At 41.1% G+C, this 25,125-nt stretch overlaps 1 protein-coding gene and 1 non-coding gene across 2 annotated transcripts; one reads left to right on the forward strand and one right to left on the reverse strand.

Moving 5' to 3' along the window:
- Positions 1-12,398: 12,398 nt before the first annotated feature.
- Positions 12,399-13,580, reverse strand: LOC140145196 (uncharacterized protein F54H12.2-like). The gene has a single exon (XM_072166968.1). The coding sequence runs from the start codon at positions 13,578-13,580 to the stop codon at positions 12,399-12,401; it is 1,182 nt and encodes a 393-aa protein (XP_072023069.1).
- Positions 13,581-18,888: 5,308 nt separating this feature from the next.
- Positions 18,889-18,961, forward strand: Trnay-gua (transfer RNA tyrosine (anticodon GUA)). The gene has a single exon. It is a non-coding gene; the product is annotated as a tRNA-Tyr (tRNA).
- The last annotated feature ends 6,164 nt before the right edge of the window (positions 18,962-25,125 follow it).

The raw sequence follows: 25,125 nt of genomic DNA on the forward strand, positions 1-25,125 counted from the left end.
CTAATTTTACTTGCCCAGAAAATAATTTACTGAGTGCATGGGTGACATCAATTAATACTCAAAAGTTAAAATTACTCGCCCTCTTTGGTGTACAATGCATGAGCAACCCACATCTGATTCTGATACCTTGATTTTTGCATAGGCCTGACTTATACTTTTTATATTTTCAACTTTTCATACCGGTGGCTACATCCACCGACCGGCGGCATATGCCGAGCATGAGACAAGAAACTTTTTTTTAAATCGCTTTTTAATTATTGAAATTCATTTTTTCTTTTCTTTTTTTTTTTTTTATTCCAAGAAGTGATCTGGTATAGGGCATACTACACCATGCATGATAAAGCCAAAAGAGACAAGTGGAATGCTAAACATATAAGCAGTAAGCACAATCCTATAAAAATCGAAACATGTTTTTACATCTCTGAAAATATCAAGAAACAAATTGATCAAATCAATGGGAAAAATCCTGAAGATGATTTTTTAGCATGCAGATAAAATGACATTAAAAAGGTATCTAATTATATTCAAAACTTGCAGAAGCATTAGGAATGAAGTAAAACAGTCAATTTAAAAGGGCATTTCGTGATCCACAGCCTCATCCCCCCACTTTTCTCAAAAAAAAGTTGAGATTTTTATATCACTGGAATACTCTGGCAACATAATGTTTATGTACAAAATATTTCTTGCAGATTAATTCGTTTAGCAAAGATATCGCGAAATTTGAATTTCGTTCTGGTGCACCAGAACGAAATTACAACGTATTGTCTATGGAGCAGTGTAATTCACATAATCATGCATAACTCGCAAACGCAAAATCGGAATCAACTGAAATTTTTGGAATATGCTTTTTTCGTGGATATGTAGGCCTACTGAGAAATGTCATAAAAAGAGGATGCTAGGATCACGAAATACTCCTTTAAGAAAGAAACCAAGTTGCATTTTATATTAAAAAGTAAAGAATAAAAAAGTTGATTTAAATTGGTGGTATTTTTGGGGGAAAAAATCAGCAATTTTAAGAAATCGCGATTTAATAATCAAGCAACCCTATAATACTAGGTTGCTTAATTATTAAATCGCGATTTCTTATAAGATGAACATTAATCAGTTGTTTCAACTCTATGTGGAAACTCTAGTTTTCATTTCATACCTAAATCCAAAATGTTTCCAAATTTTGGTCCATAAAGAGTGGGCTCAACGAATGTGGTGATGTATTAAAATCTGTTTTCAGCAATCATATAGATATTGTGAAAGTCATATACATTCTATTTTGCAAACAAGCATAACTCATTTTGATTAGATATGATCTCGGCATGTAAAAATGACTCTTAATTAACTTGACCCACCCTGTACAACTGACATGTAAGAAGGTCCTGATTTAGTCAATTGCCTACTAGTAGGGGCCTATACTAAACGGTTCCAAAAAGTAAGTCCCCCCTGAGACATTTTGGTACCGGGGTATGATGCAAAAACTATTTGAAATTACTTGGTACTCTAAATCGGTAAACATGAGTACCGTCAGAGTACTCTAAATCGGTAAACATGAGTACCGTCAGAGTTAATCTTTCCCTATAAGAGAAAAAGACTTCTCTATATTCTCTAAAACTTATTGTTTTATAAGTTTGGAACATAGACTGATTAGTTATGCATCAAGTGAGCGGTTTTTTTATCATCTTCACTAAGCAATACAGCCATTTATGTTGCACTTTTCTACATTGGCTTTTTATGCATCAATGTTTATTTCCTCTTTCACTTAATGCAAATTAATCAAAAACATATGATATATTTTTATCAAAATAACGTATTCATGATTTAATTTTCACACACAGTGAGAAACTTCAATGATAAATCTTGGGTTTATTAATTAATTTGATCAACTGACCAAAAGTTACCTTTTTGGTTCAATCGATCGTATTGGTGGATTTAGTGCTGCAATGAAGATGTAGTATAGTAAGTGTCCCAATTAGCACTTACCCCACTGTCCCACTTACCCCATCTTACTCTAACAGAAAAAACGTCTGGCATTTCGGACTGCGTGATACAGTACGAGGAATTGCCTCTTAATCTGTTGATGGTTCGAGTCTGTTTTGTTCATAACATAACATAAAAAGCTATAAAATAACATGGGCCAGCTGCAGGGTGACATCAATCAAATATACCTGTGCATTCCCTTTTAAAAGGATTTTTATATACTATAATTATGTAATCCAACAAAAACGTTGTTTTAGTTCAAAGTGGCAACACTATTTCGGTACTACTTTAAGCTCGTTACTATCAATGCCTTATTTAGCATGATAACATTTGAGAAAACAGCTAAAGAATTGTGTTTGTGAAATCATTAAAATATCATTGTTATTACTACAAAAAACTTAACACTAGAATTTAGCTATTTAAAAGACATTTTTTCGACCTATGTTCGTGTGGGGATGATTTTAGAAGTGAAAGGGTTTTTTGCTGGTCCCCTATAAGCTTCCCTTTCCCTCTTCCCCTATGACCAAAGTGAAGCACCAAGGATGCAGGGTACCAGGATAAAAGATATATATACGCAATGCAAGTGAAAATTCATTCATTTGCCCAGCTGACTTTGCAGTAGTAACGACGTCATTTTTTTCGTCTTTTTTTTAAAGCTTTCTGTAAAAGCCGATGTACAGTATTCTACTGCTTGTTGTCATTGTGAATCTGGCTTTCGGTGAAGGCAGACGTGTATCGCTATTACGCAGAACCAATATCGGAATTTGGGTCTTTTTTTGCGAAAATACACAGGCGTCCGTACGGGAAAACTGCAGTATACATGTAGGCCTATACATATAGTTGCAGCCAAAACGTGAACGAATCGGGAATTTAATACGCGATATTATGGTCAGCTTTTACATGATCTTACACACGAAGCACACCGCCGAAGTTAGAACCAAGCTATAGAAGCATAACCAGGAGTTAGGAAGTACAGGCCTACACAAATCAAGGTGGATTATAGTTACTACTCGGGATACTCTTCGCAAGAAGAAAGTGCAGATTCTTCCGATGGCTGCCAGTGGATATCTGTGGGATATAAATTCCACCAACGACGACAGTTTGAATTTAGCTACTGGAGGACCATCTGGTCCATGTACAGCTGCTGCTCGGCGATGGGCTACCAGTACCAGGCCATATAGGAGTTCACCTCGTATTTCAACCCTACCTAAAGAGTTGCCTATGTCCGATGATTGCATGTCCGATGATGATGGTGAAAGTATCCTGGAAAAAGATTTATATGTGTCGGACTCGGATGACGATTCACCCGATACAGAGAGTACCACTGATATCCTGGCAAGAGATTTACATGTGACAGATTCTTCCGACGGTTTTAAGAATACATCCAATACAGAGAGTAGCCCTACCACTGATACTAGCCTCAGCGATGTAGGTAGAAGTAGGCCTACTTCACATGTCGATTCTCATGCGGTGGAAATGGGAGAAGCTGGCTGCCTGGGAGATGTCGTCTCAACTGCTGAGGATTCAACTGCTGGTAGTGGGCCTTGCTATGGGAGACGGTGTGCGAATTGTAAATTCATGCCACAGACGAGCAAGTTCAGGAGCACTGTTTCGGGCAAAGAATACTCAATTACGCATCGTATCAATTGTAAATCTGCATGTATCATCTATTTAATACAGTGTCGGAAACCAGCGTGTGGAATGCAATACGTCGGGTACACAAAAAATACCTTGAAGCATCGAATGTCACAGCACAGGTCTGATATTAACAAGAGGCCCAAGTCGTTTGGCATATCAAATCATTTTTCAGGAAACGGACACAGCTTCAGTGATATGATCGTCATAGGGATAGAGGTAGTAGTGGAGCTTGACGACAAAGGCATGCGAGAACGGGAGACGTGTTGGATATTGAGGATGTGTTCTACGCAACCTGGTGGTCTCAATTTGCGTGCAAAATGAAATTGCAGAATAAGATCAGACTCTGGAACAAAATTCTGAATGATCATGCAGAGCCTAGGCTAACAAGAGGACGTCATTTTACAAAATTTTAATATTTTGATTTTAATATGTATTAATTTATTTAATTTAATTATATTTAATATTAATAATAATATTTTATATTTATCTGTATTCTAGCTGTAGCGGTGCACTGATGTAAAGGAAAAAATAGCTGGTTTTCCAACAATCAAATTTTATTGTAACTTAAGTCTTTGATTAAAATCAACTGAACATTAAATTGCAGTGGTGCCTTATTGTACACTGAAAATTGTATATTGATTAATAATATTAATAAACATTTAAGAAAATACAATGTACTTGTGTTATGTCTCATGTCTTTGAATTTATTTAGAGCTCCAGATCTTATATTATATTTTATATTTTTTTACAGGATGTAATTTTAACATAAGAATAACCATTTTATATAACAATGTACATTTTTAGTATTTTTAATTTATTATTTATACTTTTATTTTTTTGAAAGGCTGTGCATCCCATATTTTTTTGGATCAACGACTTGACGTTGAACTTGCCGGCCCTATAATTTTAGATTCTGAATACATTGTAGCGAATCTGGTTTCAATTTCGGACAACATTTGAACTGTGCGTGTGGAGTACTGGAATTCATTTTCACATTCGGAACATGGCCAATATACGCAACGTACAACTAGCAAATCTGATTGCATGTGCATAAGTCTACTCTACAAGACTACAAATCATGGACTTAATTCAGACTTTATAGTGAACTCTACGTGTACCTCAAAATTCTTCAAGTTCGGGTTGCGGAGCTTTTCTGACAGCATGGCCTTTTTAAAATTTGAAGCTAGCAAATTAAAAAAAAACCTTGAAATGTCGACTACCGTACTTAAAAGTGAACCTTCAGGTTTAGCCTACATCGTAATTTCTCATTTGGATTCTAAGCAAACTCTTACTTCAAATTTGGACATATGAAGCTTGTCAAATTTTGAGAAGTGAAAACCTCAACTGAAAATTCAAACTAGCATTTTTATACTGGTGTAGCGAATGCAATTGGAATTCGGTCTAGCGAACAGAATTTGAAACTCGCACAAATTTGAAAACTGATGATCATGAAACCTCATTGCAGGCATCTAACAAAGTCACTGGAAACCATGCTTTTTCACCTGAAAACCATGTTTTTCACTGTTATCGGCTCAAATTAAAATAAATTTGTGTCTGCATGAAATTCGGACTAGCGAACCCACTTTGAAAATTGGGACAAATAATTTGAAAACCTCAAAACTAGCGAAATCATTTTTTGAAATGCCAGCTAGCGAACCACCCATTTTCAAATTATACTCCGGAATGGATTTACGGTTAGCACAACCTTTTATGTGTTCGGACTAGCAAAATGATAAGGCATATGATCCTTCGGACTAGCACCGATGACAATAGAAGTCAGTGGTATTGGCAATACATGGTTCTACAGAAAGCATGGAATAAAGTTAGCATGTTGGGCATGGCTTACCAGGAAGTCATCATAAGTATGCACACCAGTGTTTACGATTCAGAATGAGAAAAAAGAAAGAAAGAGTCCTACATATTACTTCCATAATCACCCACATCTTCAAAATAACCCCATGATGCCAATTAATGGCAGAACACACTACAAGAAACTACACAGAAACAATGTTAAAGTGGATAAGTACAATTTTACAAAAAACAATTGTAATTTTGAGTGACCCTTTCAATAAAGATCCCATCAATAATAAGGGACTGTGCAATAATTATGAGCCGGGGGGAAGCAATTTTTGGCACACATTCATGGGGCGCCTTTCAATAAAAAACACTCTTACAGGGCTTAGGAAAACTACAGCAAATTTTCCTGCTCGCAGCATATATCTAGACCATTTTTGGGTTTGAAAAATGGGATCCCATAAATTTGGCATGTGTAAAGGGGGCGGCGGGGGGGAAGAATTTTTGGAGGGGGGAGGCAAGCAATTTTGGCGGCCATTCGGAAATTAAACCTCGGGGGGACTCTTAATTATTGCACAGCCCCTAAATACTAGTAAAAAAGGGATAAAAAAATCGGTCCTTAATAGGGGGATCAAAAAAATTTTCGAGGGTAAAATGTACGAGAAAGCATCTACATTCCAAAAATTTTTAGGTTTGAAAATTGGGATCCCATAAATTTGGCATGTGTAAAGGTGGGCAAAGAATTTTTTGGCGGGGGGCAAGCGATGGGGGGGGAGGCAAGCGATTTTTGGCGGCCATTCGAAAATTATACCTGGGGGGAGGCTCTTAATTATTGCACAGCCCCTAAATACTAGTAAAAAAGGGGGATACAAAAAATTGGTCCTTAATAGGGGGGGGGGAATCAAAAAATTTGAAGGTAAAATGTACGAGAAAGCATCTACATGTATGTTCCCGCGTAAGTGTTCATTTTTTTAATCTTAAGCTACAAATCAACAAAATGTGTGCACTTTACAATTTGGGTGTAACACCAATGAGTAATAACTCCAAACAGTAATCCCGGGGGATGGGGGCTAACCCCCCCCAATATTTTGAAAGGGGGGGGGGGTGGTCCATACAATCATCCCCCAATGTTGACGCCTGTATATGGGTTTCTAACCAACATTAACACCATATTTGGTCATTTTAAAATAAAAAGTGCCAATTTGTTTGCGCTTCGAAGCTTCGCGCAAATTAATTCCAGTTTTGTACTATATTTCACCAGTTTAGCTTCAATATGGCAAAAATTTTTAGCGCGCATTTGTACCATAAACGTACCGTAAAATGGGGTAACTTTGGGCACTTTTCAGAGTTTTGTAACCACTGCTTCCAAACAAAACCAATTATATTTCTAATTATCTCCTTTTATGACATTATAGGGTTCCCTTCTACACGTTGAAGTTGAAAAAGATTTTTTACTAATTTTGTAAGGGTGCCCTAGGGGTTAAAAATAGCCTGACCAAAGTTACCCCGCATTTGGGGCAACTTTGGTCAGAGTAGGCCTATTACATTCCCGTGAAGAAAAAAAAATCAAACAAATTGATCTTCGCTGTATATGGGCAAGTAGTTTTTTTTGGTGACATTTGACCCCTTGCAAAATTAATCAAGCACACATTTTTGCTCACAAATATCGATTTTATTTTTTCTGAAAAAATGTAAAAAATGCTCATTTTGGTCAAAAATCCTGATTTTTTCGTAAACTGCGAGGAAATTGGACATGAGCGACTATTAATTCTTCCAAATATATTTCTTAACAAATTGACACCAAATATGACTAAAAACAATATTGCTGTACGAAAATATGACCATTAAAAGAAATATATTTGACCGACCAAAGTTACCCCGCTGACCGAAGTTACCCCATTTTATGGTATTTTTGTCGGCAAAAGGTGCTGGATTCAGAAATTTTCTCCAACTCCCAATGTCAAAAATAAATCTATGCCAGTGTTAATAATGATATATATTTTTGGTTTCTTTTTTAAGACATGAGGGGGGGGGGGTCAAAAAATTTTATACCATAAAAAGGGGGATTAAAAAAAATCCACCCTTTTTTAGGGGGATCAAAATTTTTTTGACTTTCGAGGTTCCAACTTTTCCAATTATTTATGAACAGTTGAACACTCCATAGGGACCGTTCACAAACACTTGTAAGGGGGGGGCTGATGCAAAAAGGGGAGGCCCTGAAAATTTTTGACCCTCCTAAGGGGGGCCTGAAAAATGACCACAAATGTTCCTGGAAAAATTGAGTTTATATGCTTTTCTATGGGGTTGACCCATAATTTTCATGTCAAAAGGGGGCCCTGAAATTTTTGAGGTCTGTAAAGGGGGGCCCCGAAAATTTTTTGCGATGAAATTTTTTGCATCAGGCCCCCTTAAAAGTGTTTGTTGCCGAAAAGGTCTAAAATCGCGCAAAGAAAAGGCGTGTTTTCACACGTGTTTCAATGGGACGCTGAATTAGTGGTGTGCTCCCTTACGCACGCGGCGCCGACGCGCTGCCGGCCAGTTGCAGTGACGCGTAGTGGTAACCGATTTTCATAACAAAAACCCCGTTTTTACCCATATTTTCACTGTTTTTGCAGCCAATTCTTGACCGTTTCCAACCAAATTTTCGCATTACCGTCTCGGTATATGTCTCGATGTCCCGTGTGAATTTGGCGACATTTGGATCGAAACTGACGGAGTCTTTAACTTTCATGCATAGTGTAACGGGACCGAGCTTGCCCCTAATACTTTTGAAAACGACTGATGGAGAAGACTAGCCTTCTAAACATACAAGTGGTAGCGTAGTATCAAAGACTAGAATTCTCCCCAAGATATGTTGAATCAGTGATGCATGAAATGAGAAGTAACAGGTAAAAATGAGACTTGACAATTCTGTTTTATATTTGCTTCTTTTGTTATATCTTGTATTGTTATTTTGCTTTCATATTTGTCTTATCACATCACAATTCATAAATACAAGTTAGTACACAATCTCTATTGACGATATTTCCTTATTTATCTTCTTTAAATCCAAATAAATTACAAATAAATGCTGCCGAAAAGTATATACTATCTGCTTGAATAATCGAGAAGCATAAAAATACAATTTAATCAACAGAATCTCTCATCACATGACATAGTCCTAGGCTAGGCCAAGGCCTAGTAGGCCGACTACAGAGTATAGTATCCATGTCTGTACACATATAGGCCTACGAACTTGCCATGCAACATTCTTAGTCAGTGGGAGTGGTCTAGTTCGTAGACACATTTTTGATTGGACAATCGCAAGATTTCGGGTGCCGTTTATCAGCCCGTAGACGACCCCACGTCATCATGCGTCTTGATAATGCCTTACACGCTTGTAGAGGTGCGCGTATGTATTGCGCTGTAATGCGTAGACTAGTGCGGAATACGCGACGCGCTAGCAGTACGCGCAACAGAATACGTGAAGTTGTAAACAAGTTTCGTTCATTTTATAATGAGGGGAGTTTTCATGACGGTAACTTAGTTTTTGCTTTAAAAAAATTTGTTTACAGTTATTAAAATAATATTTAACTGACTAAGAATGAGAATAAACGATAGGAATTTTTATTTTGCCTATCCTCTACCTATAGTCAGGGAGTGAGAGCCCTAGATAGGGTGTCTGCTGGAATTAATTCCTCAATCGACAATTTTTGTACTGGTAGACGTGGCTTTAAATATTCAATCACATATCCAAAATCGGCCAAAATCCACCCTGGGCAAAAAAATCTACAGGCATTTGAAAATCACTATTTTTCAGTAAAAATGAACAAATCACGAACGCTCCCGACTGTAAGCCGCATTTTCACAAACATGGTCAATGCGTCCGCGCTTATCGTTTTGTATTTGCGTGCGAGCTATAAGTGAGCGTATTGGCGTTGCGTACTGCGTAAAACCGAATTTAAACCACAGCGTCACGCACACAACACACAAAGTCGGTGACTAATTGATTGACGTGTAATTCATTGACGGCTTGCATTGATTTCCGGCTATAATTGCCCTGTGATTGTCACCTGTTATACATGTAGTGTGCCCTTAAATGACGGGAGTTCCATAAAAGGTAAAAACTTTTAATTACTTTTAGTTATTCTTTTAATATCGTAACTAAGAATAAAACGGTCCTAAAACGTCACGTAACCACGATTCGTTGTTCGTATAATGATAACAGTATGTAGGCCTATACACTGTAAAATATTACCGTTATTTTTCGGGACTTTCCCGGATCCCGTAAACTTTACGTTATTTACCGTAAAAATGAAATACTATTTCACTAAAAATAGGCATGTTAGTACCGTTTAGACTGTAGTAGTTTAAAAAATTTTAGGGTGGGTGGGTGTGTAAAGTGTTGCATCTTCCATTTTTAAATACGGTAGTAAACAGCCCGGGTAAACAGCCGTATTGTCCCAATATATTGTGTTTAAATGTAAAACAACAGTAATTTTAACGGTATAATGTTGCCAACAACATTGCCAGGTATTTTACCGTATAAGACATAAGTGATTTCTACTCTACGCCTTGGGGAAAGAAATACGAGCTAAAGGGCCATTCCTGATGGAACTAAATTCCACTTTAGACCAGGTCTAACTTTAGACCTGGTCTAACTTGTTTGTGCATACGATTAGGGTCTAAACAAAAACAAACTTAACAGCTGGAGGAACGCCCGGCCATAATGTAATTATATTTCTTTCCGTACAAAATGTAGGCCTATCTGACTTTGCGAAAAAGATCTTAAAGTATATAGGCCTATAGCCTACACCAGATTCTTCTGGTGCCGCCATTGGTTATGAACACGATTTATAGGCCTACCTTTTCTAGTGTATGCTTTATATAAACCTTTTCGAACCTTTTGCGAATAATATCGAAAACGTTTTGTGTTTGCTGGGATTATTATAGGCCTAGTAGGCCTATCATAATTAGGACCTCTATTCCGTTTTTCTTTATGATAATGATAGAATTGGCGGTTGCAGATGATTTGAAAAACTAGGCGTGGATTTGCATGCAGTATTTAGACTACTTTTCTAAAAGGCCCTGCTGACGATTGTGAGAGTATGTATACATCGTTGTTCCCGTGCTGCAAAATCAACTGTAAATTTAAAATGTATATAGGGCCAATTGTAAATTTAAAATGTATATAGGGCCAGTTGTAAATTCAAAATGTATATAGGGCCAATTGTAAATTTAAAATGTATATAGGGCCAGTTGTAAATTCAAAATGTATATAGGGCCAATTGTAAATTCAAAGTGTATATAGGGCCAGTTGTAAATTCAAAATGTAGGGTAGCTGCAGGTAATATGGGACAGCAGGTAATATGGGACACCTGTTTTCATTTTAACAAAAAGTAGCTTAGAGAAGGTACACACTTTAAGTTGATTTGTTAAGTGTTTAGAGACATCAATTGTGCTTCTAGAAATGCAGTTTTGGAGTCTGTGTATCAAACTCTTGGAAATCAATGCCAAAAAGAGTGAAATTGCCCAAATATTTACGTCGTTTTTTTGGCCTGATATAAAATCAATGACGCCACATTTTATGATTGTGTATCCAAATACTCTGGTACTGAGGGTGCATTTGTCACTTTTTATGATCTTTAGGTGATGGGTTAAGCTTATCAGCAGGTAAAATTCCACTGAAAAGTGGCAATTTCCTTTTATAAATGATTATTTTCTCTGATTTTCAACTGAATGGGTGCAGGTAATATGGGACACATAGGAAATTGTGTGCATTGTCAATGCGAAAAGCAAAACTATTTAGAAAATTGAATTTTCTTGTTGAAATTTGCATTTAACATTCAAAATCATGTAACAAAAATGTTTTTAGAACAAAAGAGTGATAGTAGTAATATGGCCTGTAGGGACGTTTTTTAGGGTCAAAGGTCAACCGGAAGTGCCGCCATTTTGAAAGGTCAACCGGAAGTGTCAAAGGTCAACCGGAAGTACCGCCATTTTGAAAGGTCAACCGGAAATACCGCCATTTTAAAAGGTCAACCGGAAGTGGTCAAAGGTCAACCGGAAGTGATCAAAGGTCAACCGGAAATACCGCCATTTTGAATCGCCGTTAATATTTAGAGACGTTAATATTTAGGGACGTTAATATTTAGGGACGTTAGTATTTAGGGACGTTTGACAAACGATGAAAAAAAAACGAGATACACGAGAATGGTTTCTTATTCTTTCACCTTTATTAAGAACATTGAAGAAATAATACTAATAATTAAGCTATTCTTTATTATAATCTAATAACTATTTTTTACGACTCGACTCCATAAAGGGTCGAGCGATCTGGTTTACTAAATACTCTAAATCCGTCACTTCGAAATCAGCGTCGTACTTTTCGTTGATAAATTCATTAGCCAGTATATCGTTGAGTTCGGGGTCTTTGTAAAACATTCGAGCAATTTCTCGCGTATCGTAACCGCGACAACGATGATAAAGGTAAAATAGGCAAAACTGTCCGCAGACGGTACTGTAATCTCCTTGAAGTCTTTTGACGTTATGTTCGTGATTCTCGACGTTGCGTTTTAGAAAAGTCTCAAATTCAACGGCTAAATTTTTGGGAGCGTTTCCGTAAGAATCGAAAAAATCGGCGTAAAGTTCGTTTTCGAAGTAAAAAGCGACCCAATGTTTCCCGGGTTCCTTACTGGTATCCGTGTTAACGATGTACGCTCGAGGAAACGGTTTTTCGATCTTGATAGGAAGTTTATCCCGCGGTAAAACATTTCCGAATATGTCGCGTACGATAGGATCGGATTTGACGCATCGAAGCAGATCGACCGTATCCATCTTAATGATCGTAATCGATGACGATGCTGCGAGATTTGGTAATTTCCAGCATGGAATCCCACTCGGCGTAAACGACCAGATTGACCGTGTTAGGAAGGGGTACTTGGAACTGCAATTCGAGACGAACCGATCCGTTGCGTAAAAGGTTGAGATGAGTGTCGTCAGACGCATCCGGCGATAGATCAAAGGCGAACAGAGTGTATCCGCCAGCGTAATCTTCCCTGGCTATCTGTACGCCTCGGTCCTTGTGCAGGTTGCTTGTGCCTTGAAACAACGTCTGATACGCCATTATAATGTCCTTGAAGGTTAGGCTGAGCGTCGGCTTCTTCGAAACGCGGTCTGAGGGGTTTCCACGGAATGGTTTCTCCGTTACAGTGTAGGGCGAGGTAGTTTAAGTTGAAATGTTTGAAGAAATACGGGTTCTTGGCGTACGCTCCGTTGTAGGCAGTATTATCCACGAGTCCAAAGATGATACGTCTGGGTATCTGTCCTGTAAACAAGCTTTCGCGGACGAAGGAGAGATTGCCTTGCGGGATCGAGAAACTCTTGACGTCTACGCGACGAATAGGGTACTTGGCAGTGACTCCGCGTTCCAACTCTTTGGCGTGAGACATGGTCAATGTCGGATTCAGTTTAGCGCTCCTTACGAAGAGAGTGGCGTCCATAATCTGCACTCTGTACGCGGGTTGTTGGATTTGAGGTCTGATACCCCTCAGTAGACAGAATTCGTTTTTGCTCCGGTGAAGTTTGAGTTTGAGGTCTACGCCTCCCAATAGAAACTTTTCCTGACAGAAAATGTCCGAATGAATCATTCCGACCATATCCACCACGCGACTATTATGGGTAAACTGGGAACGTTTCTTCAGTCCGACGTTAGCTTCATCGTCTATTAGCGCGGGGTCGCAGATGTCCATTTTGTAAGGGGTATCTTTGTAGAAGAGCGACGATGTCAAGTGCGATTTTGTAGCGTCCGATCCGTAAGTGAGCAGAGTTTCTATCATGGCGCGATAGGCGTAAGTGTTGGAAGCGACGCTGACCATTCTATCGTTCAAGTGGACGTCCACCTGGTTGAACATCGAATGCAAAAACAGGTTCGTAGGTCCGACCGGGGCGTCTTGCGGTATATCGGCTCCATCGGGTAACGTGATTTTTGCCCTGATGTACAGTTGAGTTTGCGACAGATCCAAGTAACCATCCGGAGATCCCGGTACCGTAAATTCCAACGGTCCATCCGACGTCACGGCGTTCAACGGTTTATATTCGAGAAATTGACTGCTGAGTATATCGGTCTGAGTCGGTGGAACGCTGAATAGATCCGTTTCGGTTTTAGAACAGGGGCAGGAGTGGTTACTGACGAGAGACATTTTGGCGTAACGTAGACTTAACGGTCGAAGATATCCAGAGGTCTTTTCGCTCGCTTAGCTCGCGATGAAATGACCGATTTTCCGGTAGTCTTTCGCTTTATACCTTTTCGAGCGGGTTGTTTAGACGATCGACGCTGATTCCTCTTCTTCTTTACGGTCGTTTTCTTGGATGAAAGAACGTTGCGTACCGATTCCAGACCGCGTTGTCGAGCGGCGGTTCTTAGATTTTGACCGCTCAATACGTCTTGACCCACGTTGATTCCCGTTCTAAGGGCTTCTTTACCCAACTTTTGAGCGCCACGTTTGAGTAAAGGAACGGCCGCTCTGAACATTCCGGAAAGAATACTTCCTAATCCGTACCCCCTTTGCATTCGGGATCCCCTAAAAACCGGGAAATCTCCGCGACCCGTCTGGACGTAACCTCCTTGTTGTCTGCCAACCATGATGATAATGACGCGTATATCGTAACGTTTTACCTTTTAAAGAATCCCGTTTTGACGGCTCTGAAACATAACTTGACGATAATCTTGCCGCGTTGAAATAGAATCTTCTCGCCCGTGTCTTGCCTGACGCTCATGGTGATGGTATCGAAACGTTTCATCTTTACCTTGACGAAATGAGGGGATTGGTAAGTACGAGTAACGACTTTCCCGCCGTCACGTTTATCGATGTGAACGTAACGTAAGAGGGGCACGAACGCGTCCCCCACGATCTGATCTTCGACGATATCGGTGTAGAGGTACAGAGAGTACAATCCTCCGTTTAGATCCATGGGTAAATCCGCCTCGGTAGTTTCTTCGATCAGGGTGTCCCTTTTCATAAATCCTAGGATGGACAGGAACTGGCGATGTAATTCGATAAAGGCGTTGTTTTGAAGTCTCACCTTGACCTTTTGAGTGTTTTTATTCAAGGTTATTTTCACGTTCTCTTTCCGAGATCGTCCATGAGCTCGTGTATGGTCAGGGATAACTCTTCCAGGTTTTGGTAATAACCCTGCGGGATGGTAAACATTTTGAGGTTACTTCCCGTCCCATCTCCGCTGTAGACTACGTTATTGAAAGGTTCGACGATATTGTAGAACGAGTGAGGGAACGATATTTCGGTCAAAGCGACTTCCCAATCACCGTAGAGGTCGATAGGCTTGAATAACTTGGTGGTGAAATCGTTCAGAGTATTGTCGGGGTAATAATCGAAGGAACTATTACTAGGTAACGTAACGTAAAATTCTCCCGCGTCGACCGCCATGATCGGATGTCGAACTAAGAGTGATGATCGGAGGCAGTTACGCGCGTGTATTATACGGAATCTTCTAGATCCACGACCCAACTGTTAAACTTGTCGGGCCAACCTAACCATTTGACGAAATATTCGGTAACGCCTTGACGTTTTCTCTTTCTGATGACTTTCTCCACTTTAAACAGATCGTCTTTGTCCTTGGTGACTTTTTGAATCTCCCGGCCGTAGAAAGTGCCTTCGATTTCTTCGTCGTTGAAATCTTTCAACACGTACACCGGTACTCGTCTGTCGATCCTTTTCGCCACCACGAACAGTTCCTCGGACCATTCGGGTAAATACCCTTTTCTGAAAGGAAGTTTTTCGACGGATATGCGGACCAGGTCGCCGGCCTCGAAGAGATTCTGCTTTTTCGGTTTTCTCGAACGTTTATATTTTCCGTACAAAGTCTTCCATACGGCGCTTTCGTTGTCTTTAGTCACGCTGGCGGGACTTCGTTTGATGGAGCGATGGTAGCTGGCGTTGTAACCGTGGACGGCGTCTCGCAAGATGCGATGGTACTCGGAACTATTCGTTCTCGTAAAGTATCTGAAAATGCGATCTTTTAAAGTTCTATTAAACCTTTCCACGATAGCCGCTTTGGTATCGGGGTTCTGAGTGGTAAAGAAATGGATATTTTTATCTTTCAAGAGTTTTTGCACGTCTTTATTTAGAAACTCTTTCCCTTTATCGCTCTGTAACTGGGTAGGTTGTCTTCCTTCCCCGAAAATATTTTTCAACGCCGCTGCGACGGTAGGTCCTTTCTTGTCCTTCAAGGGTCGCGCCCAGGCAAACTTCGAAAACACGTCGATGCAGGTGAGGACGAATTTATATCCTCGATTATATCTGGCCAATTTCTGAAATTCTACGAGATCGATCTGCCACGTTTGGTCGATACCGTCCGAGAAATAAATATTCCTGGGAAATCGCCTCCTACTCGGTTTATGCAGAGTGTACGCGTCTTGGGTAAGGAGCCAATTCTCGATATCGCGTCTAGTCAGACGAAACTCGTCTTCTCGTTTAACCTTTCTGTACAATCTTTCTATACCTCCGAAACTACCCGGTCCCGATACGTCGTAATATAAACTCTTCAAGTAATCGTCCACATCCCTATCCATGGTTAGTCTAGCGGCGCTATGACGAATAAAGAGGAAACAACGACATTTTATTCATTTTTTATTTTATTTTATTTGCCCTATTTTGGGAAAGGTTAATAAATCTCCCACATGTTTCTATTCAGGGAGGATTTACGACGCTTCCGGGTTCTCGCGCTACGTCTTCGTTTAGGGGTAACGCTCGATATCCCTTCGGAATCGTCAGATTTTCCTCCCGGTTCTTTATTTTTACGATCTCGTAAAGCGTTACGTCTAGCCGTATTGGTGATGAGAGATTCCGGAGTGTTGTTGCGAGCTAGCGCTTCGTTAAACAATTCCCAGGCAAACGGTTTCTTGTATCCTTTTCGGTTTCTCAACGCGTCGTGTACAAGGTCTACCAGATTGGACCCTTGTACTCTCGTACCCGACACGATGATTTCTCCTTCGGGGGACCAATCTAGGATGCCTTTCGATCTATTACGTTTTAGATTCTTCAAGAACGCCTTGGCTTTGGCTTCGAAAGAGGCGGGTAAAGTTTCCAATAATTCCGATTCTACGGTGTCGTCAACTTGTTGCGGGGAAGCGACTGGTTCGATTTTAGCAGCCTCCGTTTCATCGTCGTCGATACTTTCCACTGGCGTTTCGGAATTATCTAGTTTGCGATCCTCGCGTTTCAACAAAATGTTCAACGGTTCCTTTCTGTTACGTTTATCTTTCTTCAGATATCGTTGGAGAGTTTGATGGTACAGTTGCATCATGTCGTGCAACGAAAGATCAGTACGGTCCAGAACGCGTTTCGTATCGTTTTCGGTTCCACCCGACGCATCGTTCGTTCTAGCCCGATCGGCGACCATGGTGTTTATCCGGTCCAATTCACGAGGGTCAATGAGGATCATTTTTTTAGCGTGTTTCATTTTCTTTTCTTGAGCAATAGACTAACGATGGTGCCTAGGACGGGGGCTAGAAGAGCTCCGACTAATCCACCCTTCTGGTTAAGAATGGCTCTCTTTCGTTTGCGCGCCACCTTTTTATTACTTAAGGATCGTAAACGTTGTTTGTGAATCGAAAGTTTCTTCTTCTGTTTAACGTTTAGCGGAACGTGTCCCTTGAGTACGTTGAGCGCGCATTCGCACAACGAATCTACCAGACCATTGTCGGCGTGATGTATGATGGCTTTCCTCTGACGAGGATTACATTTAACCAAGTAGCGGAGAGCGTCGGCGTTCTGCTTCAGTCTCTTTGACATGTTTGTGGAAGAATGAACGTGAGCGACGCGCGCGACGACATTTATACTCTCGGCACGTAGACGGTTTGTCGCAACCCGTCGAAGATATCGGTACGTAATCGTAAATCTTCGGGGGTCGTTGGTTTCAGATCCACCAATAAGTATCCGTATCGGTGTTGTGTAGCGTCCACGAAGCTCTCTTGCACGAACTTGACGCCTCCGGGAAAGATCTGTTTGGCTAGATGCACAATCTGCGAATTATCTCTCGGGTTTTTGAAGAGAACCATGTAGTGAGCGTTCAACGAGATGGTGCGAAATTGTTTGGACGCCAAAAAGAGATTCTGCACGATGAAAATGACGGACATGTTACGATGGTGAGATCCTTTCGTAAACATGTTCATCACCCTGGTATCTCCGGATAATTCCGCCATGAGATCGTCGATGACGACGAGGTTTCGTTTCGAAGGATCGATCAGAGATTCCATATCCTGAGGAAATCCTTCTATAAAACGTATATTATCCATGGATTCACGCATCTCGTCGTACGCCGACTGGTATTCTCCGTACAACCAAATGATCTTGTCGGGAGGACTGTCTACGACCGTTTCGCCGGTCGATATCATTCGTTTGACGAACTGCGTTTTCCCCGAACCCGTAGGTCCCGAAACAATGGCCGTGTAAGGATGAATGAGTCTAGCATCCATGATTTAACCTTCGTCGAGTTTTCCGATAACAAAATCCACGAAATTGACGTTAACTTTTAGCACTCGCCACTGTTCCCTAGAGAGGTAAATACCGCGTATCGTAGGTAGAATTCCTTCGCTCGTTACGTCACCCGTGAACCGTCTGATGTCCACGCGAATACTGTCGCGATAGTCGCAGACGCTCAGGTATATATCCTTTCCCAAGTGAAGAGTGTTTTGAGGGAGACAGTGCGTCGAGTCTTCCCTAAACATAACGTTGGTGACGTTCGTCCGAGCTAGATGCAGGGAAGGAAGGTCGGAGGGCAAAGTGAAATTGTGACAAAGATTGACGCTCGTCTCACCTTGATGTCGCGTGATGGTCAAAGCCGTGTTAGTGAGGAGAAGAAGAGCCAGCCCTAATATAGGAAAAGTCGAATATTTTTTCAAATTGTCTTTACAGAGACACGGGGTAGGAGGATCTTCGCGTACGTGTTCCAACTGTTCCATCTCGATAGGTAATGAATCGAGATCGCGTTAAACGTCCCCTTTATAGACGCCGTACCCGTAAGGTAGCGTTTCGAAACCATTCACGATCCATCTCTTATCGAAGACCACTCGGTAATCTTTCTTCGATACCCGGCTCTCGATATTTTTGGTTTTAACGTTACGCACGATTCGATGAGGATCGGTTACCGTTACCCTTTCTTCTTGTTCGCCCGACTTCAATCCTCGTACCATGCGTTCCAGGGTGGAGTAATTCACCAGTTCGGAATTACGGACGTTCAAGGTGATCCCGCGCACTTTCATCACCGTCTTTCCCGTATCCAATTTGTAAACATAATTCTTGCAGCCACCCGTGACGAAAGTAGAAATGTGATTACCGTCTTTGGGGTCGACCTCGTCCGTCAAATGGCCCAGATAATCGCCGGTAGGGGGTTCCCAATCTCCCTTACGACTAAGGAAAATGACGCTATCTGTAAATAAAAACAAAAAAGGAGGTATAAGTATAAATTAGTCGTACGAGTAACTGGCTGCCCCGCGTAGCTCAGTTGGTAGAGCGTTCGACCGTAGTTCGAAACGTCCCCGGTTCGAACCCGGGCGGGGGGATTTTTATATTTTATTTGATTCATTTACTTAAAACAATAATTTTATTATTGGAAGAAGTGTCTTACCCGTATCTTGGTACATGGCGCGATCTCCCAACTTTTCCAGGACTTCGTACAACTTCAACCGGGCGTGGCAAGTCGTGAACGCCGCGATGACGACGTTGGTGTTCGGATTAATGCGGGCAAAGTCCCCTTCTTCCCGGTAAGTTACTTCGATGACTTCGTCGTTGATGAGCCGAATATTGTCGACTGTGACGCTATCGCTCGTCAATAACTTGTATACTTCGGAGGGGTCATCCAGTATCACCGTTTGACTCATGTTGGATCTTTGCGCAAATTTACCTGTAAAAATAATAGTAAATTAATTATCATTAGTAACGGAATGTGAATTAGAAGCTGTTGCGTATTAGTTTACTTATTTCAGTATTTACTGCTATTTAATACTAGGTTATACGGCGTAAAAACGTAATAAAACTTACCCCACATGCTGTTCAGGCACAGCTTGGCGAGCGACCTCATGCCCGGATTCTTCTCGATGCTCTCGGGGTCCAGACGTATCCCTTCGTTTTCAAAGTATTCGTCTATGTACCGTCGTTGATCTTCGGGGGTCTCGCACCAGTCGGGGTAGTCGCTAGCTTCCTGTTTCAATTGCAGAAAACGATCTATATACTCGGTGAATAATCCGCCCGTCTTTGTCTCTTTATTGTACTCCGCGCGTTGCTCCCAATCCCACACTACTTCGATATTCTCGATGACATATCCCATCTCCACGGCTTTCTCTACTTCGAGCGTCACCCACGTACCCCTGATCGTTCGGGCTTTATCCGAATGAGGACAGTAGGCTTGCCGTTTTTCTTCCATGCAGGTTCCACACAGGGCGAACATCAACTTGCCGTGACATCTCGCAGGTAAGACGGGGTGATAGAGCCATCTAGGGGGTAAGACCGTACACCGTATCAATCCAAAATAAGAAGAGATATCCATGAAGTTATTCGTGTAGATCTTCGGATGACCTACGATATAGGGGCGGTATTTATTACACCAGGGATAGAGACTGCAATAATCCAGGTATCGGATGACCTCTCCGTCTTTGACCTGGTGGAAGAGTTTGGTGGCTTCGGTGCGGCCTCCGTACAGGCTCTCCCGCGGTTTCAAGGGTTCGAAATGAGCGGGAACCTCGATCTTCCGTTTCACGTCGGCGGGTAAATTTTTTTTTTTTTTTTCCATTCGTGTTCCCACATTTCTATAATCTCGTACCCGGGGTAATTGATCTCCAACTGCTGCTTTCGGAACAGAGTTATCCTGTAAAGTTCGGCCATGGGTTTCTTGGAAATCGGGTTAAGGGTATCCCCATCGTAGCAGTCGGGACATCCGTGGTATAGACACCCGTGATAAGAGTAGATTTTTTGCTTTTCCGAACAAAAGCCATCGACCGTCACTCTTCCTTGTGTCCGGACTTCTCCCCCGTTCATGGCGTGTTGTATTTCAATGTCTTCCTCGAGAGACACGTAGGTCAACCATCGTATGGAGTCGGCGGAAAAATTCTGGTTCGGACCGTACGCGTGAGGTGGAATGATCGCGATGGTGTTTGGTTGAAGAAAGTTGCGTCGTAATACGAGGTTACACGCGGCGGCGATAGTGAGGGGTTTATCTAACGGGTCTACCCCGGGATCGTCTCCTTCCTTTTCGTCACCCTCATAAACATGTCGCGAAATTTCATGCAACACCGACGAAGGATATCGACGTCGCTGACGCAATATTTCAAGAGTTCCTCTTGCAGATCCCACGTCAATCCCTTCTCTTTTTCGGCCGTATGCCAGGCCAAGAACTGATCTTTACCGGCTTCGGACATTCCCTCGGGGTCGAAAAACTCGGCCGTGGGTATATCTCCCACGTAATTTTCGTTCTGCTTCGTGTTGAAGAAGTGCGGAAAGTAGCCCTTGCTTAATTCTTTGATGCCGAAACTCTTGGGAAGTTTGGAAAGAGGCATCGGAAAGAAGTTTAAACTGTCCTTGAACACGATGTCGGGTCCCGGTACGGTGATGGACATGATCTTCGCGCCGTTCATGATCACTTTCGGCTTTATGGCGTTATCGTAGAGGAATTGCAGAATAAAATACCCGTCGTACCCTTTCAGATTATGGGCCATACATCGGGCGTGTTTGTGACTCTCACCCTTGAAAAGCCATAAACAAAACTCTTCCATACATCTCTCTCCTTGAAAATCATCTCTTTATCTTCCCGCAAACGTCGCAGGGTTCTAGGAGGGGTTGGTCGGCGCACGATTCACACACTTTATGGGCGACGCAAAGGTTCGGCTTATGGATTCCCGTATCTTGCTGGCTTTCAACATCAAAGAAAATGTAGCAGAACGGCGTGTCGTCTTCTTTACCGTTTTCCTTTACTTCGCAGGGTTTGATGTAACATTTATGTCCGGCGGGAAAGTTACCTTGACAAATGTGACACCACAGATCCGTACAGTTGTGTTTCACTCCTTTTCTCAAGAACTGTCTATTGATAACTCTATCGCACTTTTCGCACTTGTAGTATTGATTACATATCGTGCTGTACTGTTTTATAGTGGAACCGTTTTTCTTATGGTTCTCGAAACACGCGGGTGTTTTGAAGTACCGTTTGCAGTCCGAACAGTAGGTCCAGGCGGTAACATCGTCGCTAGTCCTACAACTTCCCGAATGGCAGATCTTGCAAGAGTTTTCGCAGCGATGTACTCCTCTGTCATTATATCCCTTCTTGCACTGTTGGCACCAATAACTTCGATTAAGATAGGCGGACATGGACGTTATTAAATCGAAATGATTGTTATTATACAGGAGATATATGCCTTTATCTTTCGGAGGACCCTTGTATATAATCTTATCAAACTGGTCTTTGGAGACGACGCAGAGTTGATACTCGGTAATCATTTTCTGGAATTTTTCCACTTGTTCCAATCCGCAGGCGTCAAACGGGACGTCCGCTTTATCATGAAGATCCCTAGCTCGAGCTGTCTGATGTTTTTCCCCATCTCGTATACTTCTCCAAATCCACTCTCTAGCATTCAATTCGTGTTTAGCGATACCCGTCACTATAGCTCGTGCGAGACACATGTTGTCGCTCTGGTTGGTAATATCGATGATACATCTCAAATGTTTCTTCTTCTCATTCCACATTTTGAACATCTTCCTATTATCTGGCTTACCTCCTTCGGGCATTTCCATACGTACGACGTTGATTTCCATGTCGCTATTCAACTTGAGGTCTTTTTTAGACTGCAGGACGTGTTCTATGCGAGCCATAAATCGGTCGATGGTTAGGTCATCTTTTTTGATAAAGGGTAAGTTAATCGGTTTTTCCAAACTCGGAGCTTGCATGACAATTCTGATCATGTCCCTAGGTCGAACACCATCGGTGACGCGGTCCAATACATCGTCTATAATATTCGACAGTAACGGGATGCTATCGACGGCGAACCGATCGTCTAAATTTCTCAATCGCAACCCGTAATCTGTTGACGTAGCTTTAAATTTCTTGACGTGTTTGGCATTAAGGGTCTCGATGACGTAGTATTGAGAGACGTTATCCGACACGCTGGGTTCCGGCGCTTCGTCCCGTATTTCATTCGTTTCCTCAGGCACCTCCTCCTCTACTTCTGTTTCATTTATTAAGTCTACCACTGGTGTATCGGCCGTTCGTTTACGCCTTGTAGGAGTATCACCCGTCACAAACTGTATAGAATTTGGTAGAAGAATGTATAATTATATAGTCATTTTGAATGTGTTTAATTATAATATTTAATTAGAAAAAAGAACGTTGTTACTCTGTTAACATAGTTCGTTTTATGCAAATCCGAGAAAAATTAAGATGTTAAACTCACATCTCGTTCAAAGATTAGAAAAAAGAATGTTTAAAAAATTGCACTTACGCTTTCATCGGTAGTTGCAGGATTTTCACCACCAACCATATCAGATAACGGATCCCCATCATCATCCATGATCAGTTCAATATGCGTTACGTCAGGTGTAAGATCCAATATTCTCTGGAAAGCGAGAGTTGAAATATCCGTCTGCCATCCATCGGAATTAATGATTTCGTTCAACCGTTCAATATCGCATGAAGATCTAATTTCTACAGCAATTTCATCAGGCGCGATATTACCGTTATAGTTTCTCTCTACTTGCGTCGTCAACTCAAATAGTTTGTTTAATGCCAACTGGTACAAGTCGTCATCCAACCCCTGACCGATGAGAAAATCCAATTCTTCTATAGACTGGCAATTGTTGATTAAACGGTCCATTTTATTCCGTATGCTGGGCCGCTCATTCCAGAAATGAAAATTTATTCGTAGACACCAGCGTTTTATATATGTTTGTATGAAACGCTCTCACGTGGTGTCTACACGTGAAGCGGTTCGATGTGTTGTACTATATAATCGCTCGAAATGTTTGACGTCATCGCTCGATGACTATTGTAGCGAGTGACACGCTCTCACGTTGTATGTACACGTGAAGGAGTTCGACGTGCTGCACTATATCATCGCTCGAAGTGTTTGACGTCATCACTCGACCGTAAGATTTCAGAGAGGTAACATCGTTGTATCACGTAGTGTTAAATTATTTATACTCGATCATATACCCATCGCTAACTTCATGACTTTTATTGCCGGGACTTGATTTCTTTTCGGCGTGTTTTCTTCCATTGCTGCATATACACTAAAATCAGCGTTCACGCTAAATTGATATCTTGTGACTTGTTTTTGGGCGTGATTTCTGCCAAAATTTCATAGTCATTAAAAACCAGCGTGGACGTCATCACTAGACCGTAAGACTTTGGAGAGATGACATCGTTATATCACGTAGCGTTAAGTTATTAGACTCGATCATGTACCCGTCGCTATCTTCGTTATTTTATTACATGTTGTGTTCTTTACCAAACCTACAACGATATTGGAAATATTTTAATGGAATAATGGCCGAAAAGAAGAGAGAGATTAAAAAGACTAAACAAAGCAACGATTTCTTTTTTTAGCTTTGTGATTTTATTAAGTGTTGTGCTTTTTTACCAAACTTACAGCGATATCGGAAATATATTAACGGAATAATGGATGAAAAGAAGAGAGATAAAATAGACAATACAACAATTTCCTTTTTTAGCTACGTGATGTTATTAAGCGTTGTGCTTTATTACTAAACTTACAACGATCTTGGAAATATATTAATGGAATAATACCAGAACATATCTTTGTTGGATTTACTTTATCGTATTCTATACTTTGTTGGATTTATAATCTACGTGCAGGTAAGAACAAATTCTGGATTGATTTATTATTTTTAATGATCGTTAAAATATCGCAGGGCGCTGTATTACGACGTTCATCTCATCTCTCCGGCACGAATTTGTTTTTTCTGACGCAATGCTTGTACGGCGCTATCTATCTTGGGTGAGACTTCTTTCAAAACGTTCCAATCTTGTAGACTCAAATTGATACCTTTCTGACTCGCCATCCATTTCTGGGTAACATTATGCCGGTAATATTCTCGGATGTTGATATAAATTTGATCTCTAAACGTTTGAATCACGACGTGTCGGTCTTCCCTAATAGGAACGCGAAGCATTTCACGATCCGATGGAAAAGCCGGTAATTTCCAACTCGTTTCGGGCCGTTGTTCCATGGCGTGTATCTTCTCGTATGGAGTTGATCTCGCTCTTTTTTCCCAAGCTCTTTTATCCTTTCCAAGACCATGGTTAGAGGATGGACGGAACGGTTCTTTCTTACGAAGGGCCGAATTTTCATAATCGGTATCCTCCGCTATCTTCGCTAATTGATCGTTATAATAAGAGAGATCATCGTCATCGTTCCATTCGCCAAAAACTTTCGTTTCCTTAAAAGTATTGCTGGATACCCCTTTTTCCCGTAGCAAAAGATCCACTCTGCTGTTGATTGCTCTCCATACTGATCGGATTGAAATCTTGTCAAGGACTGAAGTTAATGCTGCTCACTCCTCTATTTATACACTCTGTCCAACGTGTCCCGTTTTTTTTTTTTTTTTTTACGTCGTAAATGTTCAACAATTTGTTTTTTCCGGCGATTGAAACGAAAAGCACGTTAAAAAAACGATCGTTACGATTCAAACCTGTTGGCGTCCGTAAATTTGCGCGATGTATAAA

This window comes from Amphiura filiformis, unplaced genomic scaffold (assembly GCF_039555335.1).
Source record: "Amphiura filiformis unplaced genomic scaffold, Afil_fr2py scaffold_168, whole genome shotgun sequence".
Lineage (NCBI taxonomy): Eukaryota > Metazoa > Echinodermata > Ophiuroidea > Amphilepidida > Amphiuridae > Amphiura > Amphiura filiformis.